Below are 16,893 nucleotides of genomic sequence, written 5' to 3' on the forward strand. Positions count from 1 at the left end.
GGGCGAGCTTAAAATGTTTTCCCTGGCTAAACCATTCACTGAAATTCAACTGTTTTCTTACCAGCTCTAGCCATTTTCCAATCCCTTTCCTTTATTTCAGGTGTCTGGGGAAGTGCCTTTTCAATACTGTTTAACAGAGTGCTCGGAGTTTCAGGCACCCAAAACAAAGGGTCTACGATGGAAGAAGAATTAGGTATCGTGACATAACCACTTCTATTGATCACCTCAGATAAAATGTATATCTGTTCTTTGGTTTCTCTTCAACCTTCATTATCCTTCCACTGGGCTGGCCGAGGACAGGGAAGCTTCTGGGAAAGTGAGAGATCTGCCCCTAGTCTCCCTGCCAACGTGGAATATACAGACCCTATGTTTTTTGACTTTTTTCTTCCCCACATTGTATATACACATGTAAATATTTATCTGCAGGTTCTGCTGTCTTAGGGGAAGGCAAAACAGAAGGAATGAAGGGGAAGAGAGGGTCTTGTGGGGTTGAGGGAAAGCACGGAAGTGAGAGAAACCTGATGTAGGAGGATGGGGGAAGGCAGAGGGAGAAGCAGTGGGATTAATGGCAAAGAAGAAGCAGTGAGAGGAAGAGCCTCCGAAAGCTAAGGAAGAATCAGTGAAGATCCCATTCAAAAAGGATCCTGGAACTGGAGAGTTGAGCCTGCCGGCTCTGCCCTGCTGATAATAGCCCTCCGTTGCCCTAGAGTGTGGCTAGCAAACTAGCGTGAGAGGAGAATTGTGGTTTATAGATTGTGAATATAGAAAAAGGGCTGGACAGCATTGTGAACTTCCAGTGAAGTTTTAAAGAAGCGCTCGCTGTGCCTGTAACACAGTTAGAGACCTTTTGCTCTAGATCTAAGGAGAAAAAAACTGAAATTATGGAGTTTCCATTTTTATAAGAATAGACCCGAAGAAACCTAAAATTAAGGAAATACTCATGAAAGGATTTCATAACCAGTTAGCCTTAGCTAACACAAACAAAGCATAAAAATGATTTTCAGTAACAAGTTTAAAAAGTGTGACGCAAATTATGAAATGCAGCGAAAGGGACTGACACGGTGCTTATCTCAAGGAAGGATATCATTTATGAAATATTCCAACTGAATCTATTCTTTGGTTGGAAAATTTTATAATCTTTACCATTTTGTTTAGGGAAGGTATTTCTCTCTGTGGTTTGGAAACTTGGATAAGGTTACAGTGAGGTGATGTTTGCAGTGTTAAGAGGTTCCAAGGTATCAAATATCAGATGAAGGCTTTTGAAAAATGCTTTATGCTCTTGTCCTGAAACAAATTATTTTGAAGTGCCCTTTAAGAGTCTAAATTAACTTTTGGTTGAAGATAACTGGAAGGCACAATAAATCAGTTGTATTTACTGAGTGCTTACTCTATGCAGAGCTCTGTACTAAGTGCTTGGGAGAGTACAGTATAACAGTGTAAGTCACAAGAAACGGCATGTCCAAGTGGAAAAAGCCCAGGTCTGGGAATCATCGGACCTGGGGTCTAATCCCACCTCCACCACTCTCATGCTGTGTGACCTTGGGGAAGTCATTTCATTTTCTCTGTGCCTCAGTTCTCTCACCTGCAAAATGGGATTTCAGCATCCGTTCTCCCTCCTATTTAGATTACGATTGAATGAATGAATGAGTGAACGTGGGACCTGGTTATCTAGGGTCTATCCCAGCACTTAGTACATGGCTCGGCATATAGTACGCACTTAACGAATGCCACAGTTATTACTATTAAGTAATTTCTTGACAGCTAGATAAGCCTATCTGGGATTAGTTTGCCAGAACAAAATCATCTTGCCCATGCAGGGAATCCCATATTGAGATTTAAAAAAGGAAAAAACCCTCATCACCAACTCAGCTTCTGTTTATTGACCCTTATGAACTCTGAGTTGACTTTTCTCTGAGTCAGGAATCAGAAGGATTTAAACATCACGTCTGAGGAGATGAGAAGGTAATGGCAGGGGGCCAAGACAAGCTCTGGCAGGAATAAGATAGTAGGAGGGTCCCTTTGGGTACGATATAGCCCAACTTGAGGTTAGAGACTTGTCAGCTGCCCTCTATTCCAGAAAATCAGTGTGTCAGACATGGGGAGAATTCTTAAGCTGTCAGGAGTTAGTGGGTCAGCAGGATGGTGGTTCAGCCCAGTTAAGTAAGGGGTTCCCAGAAATGAAGCCAGAGATATGAACAAGAGTCAACCTCGTTACTCCTTTCATGTACTGTCTTTCCGGAAGATGTTTCCTTTAGAGGTGTTTTCCTAAAGAAAGTCTGAAAAAAAAAATAGCCAAGTAAACACGCTTCTCTTCTCTCTTACTGTGAGTGAAAACTCCTCAACTTTAAAGCTTACTCTCTTCTTATCTCACCAGCATGGTTAGGACAGGTTTCTTCAGGTTGCAATGAGGAAACAGTTTTGTGGAGACACAGGGGGTCTTAGCCAATGTAACAGGGAGGTAGATGCCTCCCAAATCAATTTTTACCACGTATAGTGCTTGACATGTATAGTGCACTCCAGTACCTGGCTTAGGAGTGTCTATTTCTCTGGAGATATAAACCACTGATAGGTGTGGGCAGATTTTTGCAACAATTTCCCAAACTTGAGAGGAATTCTGAGAATTCAGTTGAAAGACTAAGGGACTTATTAGGAGAAGAGTATTTGAAATCATAAAACCAAGTGTCATTGAAAAGTTGCGAAAGAAGGAGGCATTCTAAGTATAAGAATGAGAATGAAAAATCAACTTGATATACTTCTAAGTTAAAACTTAGTGGAATATGATTAACAGAGACGTTTAATCAATCAGTGTCGCATTTATTGAGCACTTGCAATGTGCTGAGCACTGTGCTAAGCTCTTGGGATAATCCAACATGTCAGAATTGTTAGACATATTCTCTGCCCACAGCTAGCTTACAGTCTAGAGGGAAAAGCTTACAGACCATATTCCTGTGCCACTGATATTGGCTCTCTATGGTATTAGAGGGGTTATTATTTAGAAAGAATGCACTGAAGAATATGAATCATGACAGTCCAAATCACTACTGCTGTAGGATAATGATAATCATCATTATTATCATATTAATAATAACCTATAGTACTCCATATTTCCTTTCAGTTACGTACACCTAGCTAGGAATCACTTAGACTCTAGAAAAGCCCACATTTGTCAAACTGAAGCTGGTAAAAAACAAAAGGCATTCTTCCATACGTCTATCTGTTGTTTTCACACAAGACCATAGAGGCTTGGCATCTGAAGTCGTAGCTATGCTTCTCTGAATTCAGATATTAAAAGCCTTATCTGGGGAGCCACATGGTCTAATGGAGAGGACGTAGGTTTAGGATTCAAAGCCCTGGGTTCTAGTTCCTGGTTCCCCCATTAGTCGGCTGGATGACCTTGGGTGAGTCATTAGCCTATTTAGACTTTATTCCTCATCTGCTAATCGGGGATCATAAAATATGATGCTCCCTATCTCCTGAGAATGTCATGCGGCCGAAAAGAGATAAGTAATGTGGGAGTGCTTTGGAGAAATGAAAGCACAGTTTAGATTCAATATATTATCATCATTATTTTTATTATCATGATGAATTACTGTGATCTCGTAGCAGAGAAGAAGGAAATACTTCACAGACAAAAGTAGGAAATTATCTTGGGAATTAAGGTCAGAAGAATTATGGAATTTTTTGGAACTAAATATGAATAGCCATGGTACATTCACCAGCTGAGAGCATTTCCATTTGAAAATCACCAGAGTAAGTTGTTGTATTTGGACTTCGCCTGATAGCTTGAGGTTTTGGTTGGTTTCCTTATTTTCTGGGTCCAGTGGATGCCCAACCTCTGTCTTCCACAAGAATTCTGATCTGAAATAACTCAGAATTACTGCGGCTTCCAAATTGAATGATCTCTCAGACCATGGTTTTCAATTGTTGTGCCATTTGAACCCTCCTAGGTTGTCCTTCTTACTCCCATTTGTCTTTCTTCTCATTCCACCAAAAATGTTTTTCAGGGTACACTAAAATGAGGCTTCTGAAAATCTTATTACTCTGATTGCTCCAGGGTAATATATAGTCATCTTTGAAATTTCTGGCTCAAACCCTAAGCTTTTAAATTCACAATTTTTTAAGTACCTGTTCCGAATTTTGTATTCCCTGGAAGAGTCAACATTCATTGCCAAAACATTTTTCCTCAATTTCACTTTAATAACATCACGCTTCCTCCTCCTCCTCTTTTTACTTCTACTATTGTTAATTGTGGTATCTGTTAAGGGCTTATTTTGTTCTAAGCACTGAGGATAGATGTAATACGATCACATCAGACACAGTCCCTGTCCCACATGCAGGGAAGTGAGAACAGACATTCAATAATTCACACTTTATAGAGGAAGAAACAGAGACATAGACAAGGTAAATCCAAGGTCCTACAGCAGACTAACTTTGAAGCTAGGATTAGAACCCACGTCTTGTGCTTCCCAATCTTTTCAGTAGGCCATGCTGCTTCACTAATTTACAGAGAAAATATTAGCCCAGATGGCTTTGAAAAAATAGGAAACCATCTTCTTTTTTTTTTTTAGATAGCGACCATTTCTATTGCAATTCACATTTGTTTTGTTTCCTCCTATAGAAAATATCACTGCAAAGCACATCGTGAGTAATGATAGCTCTGACAGTGACGATGAATCGCAGGAACACAAAGGTAAGAGAGTGGGATCCTTTCGTCTGCTAAGTTTCGACGGTAAATATGTGGTAGACTGTCTCTGTTTAAACAGCGCTATTTCTAACAGCTGGGAATATGGAAGAGTTGGGGAGATTAGGATGCGAAATTTGCATTTCTCTGCTGGGACTGCCACAGACTGGGGTTTGTGTGACTTAAACCTGACTAAAATGTGAATGGTTCATGTGACACAAAGTGGGGCTCTTTGAGACATGCTTGTTTTTCTGTTCCTATAATCTTCACGTATAGGATGACCATTAATCGCCATTGTGGGAGGCTGTCTTGGAAATCTGTAATTTTTCATTTGTCCATCTGGTAGGATTTCCTATCAGGTCTGTTCCTTTAAGTTTAAAGCTAAAAAGCAACATATAATTTGGAGGTGGAGGTTGGGGGGAGCATTTAAGGCTCACTGTGGTTTCTGGGTACCTGTCTGTAATTTATTTTAATGTCTTTCTCCCTTTCTAGATTGTAAACCACTTGAGAGCAGGGTTGATGTCTATTTACTCTTCCAAGAAATTAGTACAGTGCTCTGCACATAGTAATCACTCAATAAATGCCATTTATTGATTGGGAACTGTAATCTCTAAATGTAATAATAATAATGATGGTATTTGTTAAGTGCTTACTATTTGTCAAGCTCTGTTCTCAGCTAATCAGGTTGGACACAGTCCCTAACCCGCATGCGACTCCCAGTCTCAATCCCCATTTTCCAGATGAGGGAAATGATGCACAGAGTAGTTAAGTAATTTGCCCAGTGTCACACAGCAGATGAGTGGCAGAGTGAAATTAGAACCCAGGTCTTCTGACTCCCAGGCCCATGCTCATTGCTCTAGGCCAAACTGCTTCCACACCCTCTGCCCCACTCTCCTCACTATTACAGCAAGGTCTTGATTGCATGTTCAATCGATTTGCATCTGACTTCAAACTCCTAGAGATATCTGTGATCGTTAAAAAGAAAACAATACGTAACGCAGGAAAAATAACGACCATCTTTTCCAGAGCTCACATTGGGAGCGGGTGCATCTTCCCAGGATAGTAGGGCAGGAGGAAAGGGAGAGCTAAGGACTGAAGGAGAAAGGAAGAGATAAGGAATGAGTACATCAGGCTATAGGGAGAAATTATTGATAGACAACCAAATAGATGTATTTCAAAATAAAAGAGACATGCAGGGCAGCCATTCGTGGCTGAAAGAAGAGCAGAAGTGTCAGTAACAGATAAGAAGAAAACCTCTAGTTGATTCTCTTAACTGTTAACTCATTTTGGGCAGGGAATGTGTCTACCAACTCTGTCGTACAGTACTCTCCCAAGGCCTTAGTACGGTGACCGCTCAATAAGTACCATTGATGAATACTGTTGATGATTTGGCAGGCAACTACTAGTGCCTTGGAATTTCCCTTGCTTGGAGATTCTAGGAGCCGGTAGACGCGAGAGATGCTGTCAGGTCCATGTTGACCACAGTGGAAAAGGTCTGCGTTCGCCGTTGTTATTCTTCTTTCTCTCTCTCTACTCCACCCTGGACACCACACCGACTGTTTCCGTGGCCACCAGCTAAGCATATAACTTTTACAAATTCTCCTGGTTGCCTTGTGGGTGGGCAGGACCTGAAGAATAAATAAAGACCTAAACGATCCCATCTGAAGTGGGAGTAGCTAGTCATACTCAAAAACAAAAGACTTTGATCCAAAAGAGCCACTGACTGAAATGTTTTATCCAAGTGTAAGTACAAAATGTAAAAGACCTTTACTTATATTTCTAAAATAAGACATATCAGACCTTCTTGAACTGGTCTCCCACAGCCCTACAGTGAAGTTTTGAGCTTGGAAGCTTTGGAAGCCTCCAGGATACTGTTCAAAGTTTAATTTAGTAAATCACATCTACTCCAAGAGGCCCTTTCCAATTAAGCCCTCGTTCCCCCTACTCCCTCTTCCTTCTGCTTCACCTCGGCATTTGGATTCGTACCCTTTAAGCACTTGATATTAAACATGTCAGACCCACAGCTCTTATGTACATATCAGCAATTTATCTTAATTTATTTTAATGTCTGCCTCCCCTCTAGACTATGTGGTCATTGTGGACAGGAAATTCTTCTACCAACTCTATTGTACTCTCCCAAATGCTTAATAAAGTACTGTGCACACAGTAAGCACTCAATAAATACCATTGATTGATTTATTTAGTACATAGAATAGTATATCAGGGTTATAATTATTGAGTATATACTAAATAGAAGGAATTAAGACCACAATGAAATTTTATTATTTCAGAGTAATGAATCCCTGGCCAAAAAGTATCCCCAAAATAACGTAAGATCCCCCTTGCATTGAATCTGGTTTAAAATATTCAGTTACGACTTTAAAGTTTATGATTCAAATGACACTAAAAATGTTCCTTTCTAGAAGGAAGTCAGTGGCTCTGTTAGTTGTATGACATACACCATGGGGATTTGCCAAAGTATGTAATATACAAAATAATGCAAACCGATAGAACAATTTAGATTAAGCCAATGTTGTCTGATGAGTTCATTACCTTGGGATGATTAAATCCATTTACTGAACTCTATGCAAAAACTTTTCTCCATAATTCCTTACTTCACATGAGAGCATGAATGTCATATGGTGCTAAATTTGTGTTCATTGTTTCATCTTATTAACCCTTAATTACCCCTATAATTCATGATGAAGTGACAGGATCAGAGGACAAGGATTATAGAGAGAAACTGCCCCAGTATATTCCCAGGACTGTGTTTTCTTGGTGGTCTTCCAGTTGCAAAGGAGAATTTTGGGCATGGCTCGGTTAAAGTCAATTCCAATACTAATACTTGTAGTATTTAAGTGCTTACTATGTGTCAAGTGCTGGGCTAGATACAAGAGAATCAGGTCCCTCTTGGGGCTCACAGCTTAAAAGGGAGAACAGGTACCGAATCCTCATTTTGCAGATGAGTGAACTGAGGCACAGGGAAGTTGTGACTTGCCCTAGGTCACAAAGCAAGTAAGTGGATTAGAACCCAAGTCCTGCGACTTCCAGGCCCATGCTCTTTCCACTATTTTCCACAAGGGATATGGAATATTCCACAAGGAAATGTGTTAAATCGATTAAATGTGATTTGTGTAAGGTCACAGTACAGGCAGGACCTCCACAGTTAGGCAGGACCTCCATTGCGTCTCAACTCTACTTCTAAAAATTGATCACGATTATCTTTGGAGTGTTGGGTTCTTCCTATGCACCCTAACTTGCTTGCCCAAGCTCGACTTGGAAGATAAGCTCTTTTGATGATGATGGTGGAACCATAAGAAATTATCTACCGACAGTTCTCGCAGGAAGAATACTAATTATCCATCTGGGGTAACGCCTGACTTGATCAGGTAGAATATCAATTGTAACGCCATCATGTTGTCTGTGGAGGAGGAACTGGAAAATTTCAGTTCTTGTTTCAGCTGCAGATTTCCTGTTTGAGTGTCTCAATCATCAAAAGAAACCCAGCACTCCTCACATGTGCTTCCAGCTGTTCTGGGGGAAGATCGTAATCAGTATTTAGATGACATTTCATATGTGTTTGCTCAAGTGCAATTCGTGACTTTAAACACAAGCGTCGACATGGGTTTAATAGATACTCTTCATGACTCCTCAAGGTTAAATAGTACCCAATTCCAGCTCACGAGACTAGGGATTGGATCTGTTGCATCAGCATTCACTTTAAGACTGGCTATTTTGGGTTTGGAGTGAATGTGTATGTTTATTTTTAAACAAAATTCAGTGTGTGTTATGGCTAATTTTATTTCTTTTTTAAATTGAACTGCTAAGCGCCTGGTTGAATTTATAGCTTTCTGTAAAAGGACCAAGGGATTTTGATTTTTTTATGGTATTTAAGTATTTACTATGTGTCAAACACTGTTTTAAATGCCGGGGTAGGTAGAGGTTTATGGGGTTAGACACGATCCCTGTTCCACATGGGGCTCAGAGCCTAAATTGGAGGGAAGAGAATTTCATCTCCATTTTCTAGATGAGGTAACTGAGGCACAGAGAAGTTAAGTGACTGCCGAAGATCGATCAGCAAGCTTGTGGCAGAGCTGGGATTAATAACTAGGTCCTCTGACTCACAAGATCGTATTCTTTCCACTACTCCGTGCTGTACCTTAATTTTTTTTCTTAATAGAAAAGATGAACCTAAACACTGCAGACTCCTGATCATCCCTCTGTGATCCGGAAAGAAATTAGACCAAATGCATCTCACATCTTTTTTTTAATAGTATTTTTCAAGTGCTTACTCTGTGCTAGGCACTGTCCTAAACACAGACGTAGATACAAGCTAATCTGGTTGGACACTGTCCATGTCTCTCATGAGGCACACTGTTTTAATCCCCATTTTACAAATGAGGTAACTGAGACCCAGAGAAATGACTTGTCCAAGGTCATACAGCAGACAATCGGCAGAGTCGGAATTAGAATCCACATCCTTCTGATTCCCAGGTCTCTGCTCTGTATTCACTAGGTGATGCTGCTTTTTATTTTACACTCTCCTAGAATTACTGTGGCTTGAACTATATATAATGATAGTAATAATAATGATCAAAAAATAATGGTATTTAAGTGCTTACTATGTGTCAGGCACTGTACTAAGCACTGGGTGGATACAGAGAAGCAGCGTGGCTCAGTGGAAAGAGCCCGGGCTTGGGAGTCAGAGGTCATGGGTTCGATTCCTGGCTCTGCCACTGGTCAGCTGTGTGACTGTGGGGAAGTCACTTAACTTCTCGGTGCCTCAGTTACCTCATCTGTAAAATGGGGATTAAGACTGTGAGCCCCATGTGGGACAACCTGATTCCCCTGTGTCTACTGCAGTGCTTAGAACAGTGCTTGGCACATAGTAAGCGCTTAACAAATACCAACATTATTACTTAACTTCCCTGTGCCTCAGTTACCTCATCTGTAAAATGGGGATGAAGACCGTGAGCCTCATGAGGGACAATCTGACTACCCTATATCTCCCCCAGCACTTAGAACAAATACCAACATCATTATTATTAATACAAGCAAATTGGGTTGTTCACAGCCCCTGTCCCATGTGGGGCTCGCAGTCTCAATCCCCATTTTACAGATGAGGTAACTGAAGCACAGAAAAGTGAAGTGACTTGTGCAAGGCCACACGGCAGATAAGTGGTGGAACTGGGATTAGAAACCATGACCTTCTGACTCCCAGGCCTGTGATCTGTTCACTTGGTCATGCTGCTTCTCATATAAGCAAAGGACAGTGTTGTGAAACTCTGAAAGATTAGACCAATATAAATCACTAATCTGGAAAATTCATCCCCTAATAATTCCCTTTTCCTCATGATTAAGATTTTTGTTTTGTGGTCAGTATTGAGTAAAGAATGACTCACTTTTCTTTGCCTCTGTTGATGCCATGACGGGAATTGAAAGTGTATAATAAAGAACCAACCATGTTTTTGTGAGTCCGTTGATGTTGTTGGAGAAAAGAAGCACACATTCACCTAATGAAAAAAACATCAACATTATCAGGGAATTTAAGATGCAGTGACAAGATGCTAGTCATTATTTATTTGTTTGCCTGCTTCTTTAGTCATTTATTCTAAGTTCCACTGGTTTAAGGAGAGATTTTTACTAAACTCCAAATTAGAAGAGCTAACCTAAGTTCACTGAACTTAAACAGGGTCCTCGCTGCTCTTTTTTAATCATGTTGTTGTTTTCTCTGTGCAGGCACTGAAAATACTGATGCTGCCCAAGAGCATCAAAATAATAATCAAGCAAGTTGGGTACAGCGTATGGCGATGGCCTTGGTAAGCGATTCCACGCTGTTCAACACTCGGGAAGGACGTGCCGGAAAAGTACACAACTTCATGCTTGGCTTGAACCTCAATACCTCCTATCCGCTCTCCCCTCTGCGAGCCTTTGATACCCAAGAATCCTTAGAAGATGATGAAATGGATGCTGCTGTTGCCGGTGAGGACACAGAAACACCATTTTCTTATATCGTTTAACGCTGCACATGATTCTTCATCGATCAGTCAGTCATTGGTATCTGTTGAGCACTTACTCTGTGCGGAGCACTGTATTAAGCCCTTGGAAGAGTACAGTAGGTGTTGACGGGGACACAATTTGAAAAGCCTGCTTGGATTGACGATTTTAAATTTGGGTTGACTTTGAATGTCTGGTGGAATTATTTTCATTCACCGCAGGGAGCGGATGGCATATCTGACCTCCCGTCTCACCACATAAAGGTCCGGACATCCTTGGGCAAACCTGCTAGAGGCGGGGCTTTGAAACGTTTAAGAATCCGACTGGGTTCTGTACTGGGTGAGGCGAGTTAGGCTCATTCCTCGGTCTTGTGACTTGCACCTTTAGTGTGGCCATTTTTCTCCCCCTCTGATGTTAGTTAGACCTTCCTGAGAGAGGCTTTCATTTATTCAATCATTTGTGCACATTTACTGTGTGCAGAGCATGGACAGCCCTGACCTTTCGTCTTCTAAGGGTGATTTCTGCTTGAAATAGAGAATCAGCTAGTTGCCAGAGAAAGCTGTTTTTTCTTGGGCAGTCACCGAGGGTGGCTTGTCACACCATCAGAAGCTTCTGAAACCCGAGGAACAAGTACATTGTGAAAATTAATACTTTTTTTCTTTTACATCATTCATTCAAGTCCTATTTATTGAGCTCTTACTGTGTGCAGAGAACTGTATTAAGTCCTTGGGAGAGTACACTATAATAAGAAATAGATAAATTCCCTGCCCAGCTTACAGTTCCCCCTCTTAGAGTCTAGAGGGGCAGAGAGACTTTAATATAAATAAATAAATTACAGATATGTACTTTAGAGCTGGGGGGCTGGGCATAGGAGGGGGGATGAATGAAGAGAGCCAGTCAGGGTGATGCAAAAGGGAGAGGGAGAAAAGGAAAGGAGAGTTTAGTCAGGAAAGACCTCTTGGAGGTGATGTGCCTCCAGGAAGCCTTTGAGGGGAAGAGAGTAATTGCAATCTTGTGAAAGCTCCAGAATTAGCAACGGCTTTAGTATAATTTTAGATGCTGGAGAAACTAACTTGGGAAAGTCACCTATTAGTTAAATATCCTTTTAATTTCCTGTTTACTTTTGCTTTGCATTATTTGTAACGACATATAACATCTGGGATAAAAAGCCCAGACATCACATACTTAAGGCCAAAGTTCATAATACCAGCATCGCACTTGAATTTCACAACATGCATGAGAAATGAGCATTGGTGTAACATGATTTGTGTGGTTTAGATTGGGATTGGCATTTGAGCAATAAATCAGTTGACGGTGTTTATTGAGCATTTACTGTGTCAAAAGCGCTGCACTAACCACTGGGGAGAATACGATAGAATTGAATTGGTAGACACATTCCCTGCTCACAAGGGGATTATAGCCTAGTAGTGGAGGCAGAAAATAAAATAAATTGTGGATATGTACATAAGGAATGTGGGATTGAGGATGGAGTCAGTATCATGTGCTTAAATATTATCTAATGATTTGGATCAAAATCTAATGATTTTGATTTGAATACCACATAACAATATATTCCTTCCATTAATCATTTTTTCCCCAGATCCTGATGAGTTTGAGAGAATATATGAGCCATTGGATGTGAAAAGTAAAAAGATTCACGTGGTGGATAGTGGACTCACATTTAATCTGCCATATCCCCTGATTTTGAGGCCTCAGAGAGGAGTCGATCTCATCATCTCTTTTGATTTTTCTGCGAGACCAAGTGACTCCAGTCCTCCTTTCAAGGTAAATTACTTCAACTAAACCCAGTACAGAGTATCATATTTATTCCTTTACCTACTGATAATGAAAGTTCTAGTTTGTATAGCACTTAAATTTTCCAAAGTAATATAAGTGATCTCATTTGGTCATTGCAAATCCTCAAGATGAAAGTATTAGAGTCCCCCTTTAACAGATGAGGAAAATTGGGGCCCAGAAAGATTGAAATGATTTGTGTGAGGTTTTCTGCCAGGCTAGGGTCTGAACCGAGATTAGAACTCAGGTCTCCTGATTCCTTGGCCTGTGAACGATTCGCACGCTGTCTCCCTTGACAGTGACAGAATAAAAGTTGATCTCACATCTTGGGCAGAGAAGCCGAAATGGCGTAGTGAATAGAGCATGGGCCTGGGATCAGAAGGTCATGGGTTCTAATCCTGACTCTGCCACTTGTCTGCTGTGTGACCTTCGGCAGGTCACTTCACTTCTCTGGGCTTCAGTTACATCATCTGGAAAATGGGGATTGAGACTGTGAGTCCCATGTGGGACAAAGACTGTGTCTAACCTGATTTTCTTGGATCCACCCCAGCACTTATTACAGTGTTTGGCACCTAATAAATGCTTAACAAATGCCACAGTTGTCATTATTCCAGTAAGATGCTATAAAAAGAGATACAGTCCACTCTGCAGTCATGCAACTAGTGTACAAACCATTAAGAACTGTGTGGTAAATGTGAACCTCAGCTTTTCACAAAGTAATCCATCTTAACTTCATGCTGATTTTCCTTAATCTGCATAGTGGATTACTATTACTGTGTGCAGAGAACTGTATTAAGTCCTTGGGAGAGTACACTGGCCTAAAAAGTACTGGTCTAAAAAGAGTTTCACAATTTGAAAACTGCTCAACCTTGTTGTTTTTGCCATAATCGCTCAGATTTAATATGGGACTTGAAAATCAATTAATGAACCTTATCATTTTGAACATCCAGCTCAGTTCTTTGACTTGCATATTCATCTCATAAGGGGAATGCAAATCCAGTAGGCAAGATTTGGCCTATTATTCAATTGAATACTTCTAATAATAATGATAGTAATAATTATGGTATTTGTTGAGCACTTAGTATGTGCCAGGCACTTTACTAAGCACTGGGGTGGATCCAAGCAAATCAGGTTGGACACAGTCCCTGTCCCGAATGGGGCTCACAGTCCAAATCTCCATTTTTCAGATGAAGCAAGAGAAGTCCAGAGAAATTAAGTACCTTGCTCAAGATCACCCAGCAGACAAGTGGTTAGCTGGGTTTAGAAGATATTTATTCATCACTTAATATGTGCTAAGTGCTGGGATAGATGTGAGTTCATCAGATTGGACACGGGCCCTGTCCTCCAAAGCACTCCCAGTTTATTTATCTCCGCTTACAGAAGAGGAAACTGAGGCCCAGAAAGGGTGAGTGACTCTCCTAAGGTTAGAGTTGGCATTAGAACCCAAGTTTCTGGACGTGCAGTGCTCTTTCCACTAGGGACTACTGCCGTCCATAATTCAAATCCAATATGCAAATAGAGTTCTCCCTTCCAATTTTGTATTTGATTATGTCCGTTCCATTGTTACATTGTACTCTCCCAAGCGCTTAGTACAGTGCTCTACACACAGTAAACATTCAGTAAATATGATCGGTTGATTAATGTGATCATTCTCTTGCAAACTTCTGAATCAGAAATTCGTACAAATGAGTATGTAGAAAAACAGTGAATAAAACATCCAAGGATTCTGATCTGAGGACTTCCATGAGAGCCTTTTGACATTTGACTACCCTGAGTGCGAGTTTAGAAGAGAAGCCTATTTTAGTCTTTCATCTAGGAACTTGGGTCTAGATATTTGTTATGCTAAAATTAGAAGTACTTTCTTCTCTGACAATCTGGTGATGTTAATCGGTCTTTCTCCATAACTAACTCCTTGCGTTTTTATAAGGTTGCCGATTATCTTTTGCTTGGCATTGTACCTGCTTTAGCTACTGTACAATAGTTTCAGAAGGGATGGTCTTGCCAACCCAAGTCCGATCAATCAGTCAGTTGCATTTATTGAGCACTTACTTTGTGCAGAGCACTGTACTAAATGCTTGGGAAAATACAGTGTAAAAGAGTCAAAGATGTTCCCTGTCCACAAGGAGCTTGGGGGAGACTGACATTGATATAAATATATAAATTATGGATATGTTCATAGGTGCAAATCTAAGAAGGAGTGAGAGAAGATGAAATGAAAGCTGAGTCAGGGAAGGACGTTGCAGGATAGTTGTATTTAATAATAATAATAATGTTGATATTTGTTAAGCACTTATGATGTGCAGAGCACTGTTCTAAGTGCTGGGGAAATTAGATTGTCCCACATGAGGCTCACAGTTAATCCCCATTTTCCAGATGAGGTAACTGAGACCCCGAGAAGTGAAGTGACTTGCCCACAGTCACCCAGCTGTCAAGTGGCAGAGGTGGGATTCGATCCCATGACCTCTGACTCCCAAGCCCAGGCTCTTTCCACTGAGCCACGCTGCTTCTCAGACTTTGAAGGTTGGGAGAGTGACCGCCTTTTGGATGTGAAGTTCAGAGGCAAGATGTGGGTAGAGGTAGATTCCCACTGGAGGAATGGGGAAACCTGAACTGAACAGTTTCATAGAACAAGCTTCGGGGCAGCAGAGTGAAGAGTGGACCGATATGGGAAGGGGCAGGAGACTAGGAGGCCAGCAAGAAGGCTGACGCCGTAATCGAAGCAGGATAGGATAAGTGCTTGGATGAACGTGGCAGCCGTTTAGATTCATTCATTCAATCATATTTATTGAGCGCTTACTGTGTGCAGAGCACCCTCTACTAAGCGCTTGGTAAGTGCAATTCAGAAGGCGAGGAAAGGGCAGACTGCAGCTATGTCAAGATGTGTAATAGGAAAGAAACCCTTGTGAGCTAACAGGAAATGCGCAGATCATTTGAAAAGTCAGAGAAATTCTTGTCTGAGGAAAGGACATTAATATTGGTTTGAGAGCATTCTGATGTGATGCATGTGAAGGCTTTTGGAGAATTTGAGACAAGACACAGGAGAAATGTAGTCGAGCCTGTCAACGAAGGCGGAAAGGGACTGATTTTGATTCATTCTATGTGTATGTTAAAAATACTTTTGGAAATGAACATAAATGTCATGAAAAACTTTTTCAGATCTGCAGACATAAACACTAACAAATGTGAAACAGAAACACGCAACTCTATGTAACAGCCCTAATAAATAATCTAAGGAAGAAGCTCTGCTGTTAATCCTGGGCGCACTTAATATTACAAAAAAATAGGAATACAAAATGACGAACTCGTGAGCTGCTGTGCTCTTGACCATCCATTCCGGCCAGAGTGTTCACCTCACAGGGCAGATTAGGTGGTTCTTAGATCAGAAATCTTCACCTCTCATGTCAGAGCTCTGGCAGGCAAACCTGGAACTAGAATCAAAATCTCTTGAGTCCCAGAGTAGACCTCTTTCCACTGGACCTAAAGCAGGGAATTCAACCATGATGTGTGGTAACAAGGGATCGCCTACGACACACAGGCACCTTTGCTTTCCCAGGCGTGAACACTTGAGTTCATATTTCACTCTAAAATGGCGAATTTCTTAAGGAATAAGACACAGTTTCATCAGGGCTGGACTCATTCGTTCATTCAGTTGTATTTATTGAGCGCTTACTGTGTGCAGAGCACTGTATGGGTGCTTGGGAGAGCACAATACAACAGTAAACAGACACATTCTGTGCCCTCTGCGGGCTTACAGTTGAGAGGAGGAAAGACAGACATCAATACAGATAAATAGTGTCCTCATGGAGCATCTTTCTCCTGAGTTTGAAGACCTTGCCCTTCCTGTGACTCTGGCATGTTGTTGAGAAGCTTGTGAAGTGTAAAGGAGGTTTGTGGTAGCCACGGCTCCTAGCCACGTGGACCCAGCCCTGGCTCAGCTTCAGAGAGGCAGAAAGAGGAGAGGGCTGTAGTCAGTTAATCATATTGACTGAGCACTTACTGTGTCAGAAATCGGTACTAGGCGCTTGGAAGAGTAATAAGATACAGGATGCAAGTTAATCAGGTCAGACCCATTTCCTCTAACCCATGGGGCTTGCAGTCTAAGGGGGAGGGAGAAGAGATACTTTATTCCCATTGTGCTGAATTGTATTTTCCAAGCGCTTAGTATTGAGCACAGTAAGCACTCAATAAATTGAATGAATGAATTGTGCAGATGAGGAAACTGACGCACGTAGAAGTTAAGTGACTTGCCCAAGGTCACCCAGCAGACAATTGGTGAAGCTGGGATTAGAACCCAAGTCGTTTGGTTTACAGGCCCTCGCTCTTTCCATCAGGTCAGTCTCAGTTTAGCAAAAAAAATTCACTGCAGGGAAACTTGAAATAATTAGAATTCTAACTTCAAGAGACCAGGATCCTAAAAATGA

At 41.2% G+C, this 16,893-nt stretch overlaps 1 protein-coding gene across 2 annotated transcripts in view; it reads left to right on the forward strand.

Moving 5' to 3' along the window:
* The window catches only part of PLA2G4A (phospholipase A2 group IVA), a 110,979-nt gene that overhangs the window by 88,953 nt on the left and 5,133 nt on the right, over positions 1–16,893 (forward strand). For both annotated transcript variants that reach the window (XM_001516265.4, XM_007668998.2), the window contains 4 exons: positions 101–193; positions 4,619–4,690; positions 10,421–10,663; positions 12,279–12,463. In XM_001516265.4, coding sequence (XP_001516315.1) covers positions 101–193; positions 4,619–4,690; positions 10,421–10,663; positions 12,279–12,463 — 593 coding nt within the window. The remainder of the gene's footprint in view (positions 1–100; positions 194–4,618; positions 4,691–10,420; positions 10,664–12,278; positions 12,464–16,893) is intronic.

The sequence above is a fragment of the Ornithorhynchus anatinus genome, chromosome 16 (assembly GCF_004115215.2).
Source record: "Ornithorhynchus anatinus isolate Pmale09 chromosome 16, mOrnAna1.pri.v4, whole genome shotgun sequence".
Classification (NCBI taxonomy): Eukaryota; Metazoa; Chordata; class Mammalia; order Monotremata; family Ornithorhynchidae; genus Ornithorhynchus; species Ornithorhynchus anatinus.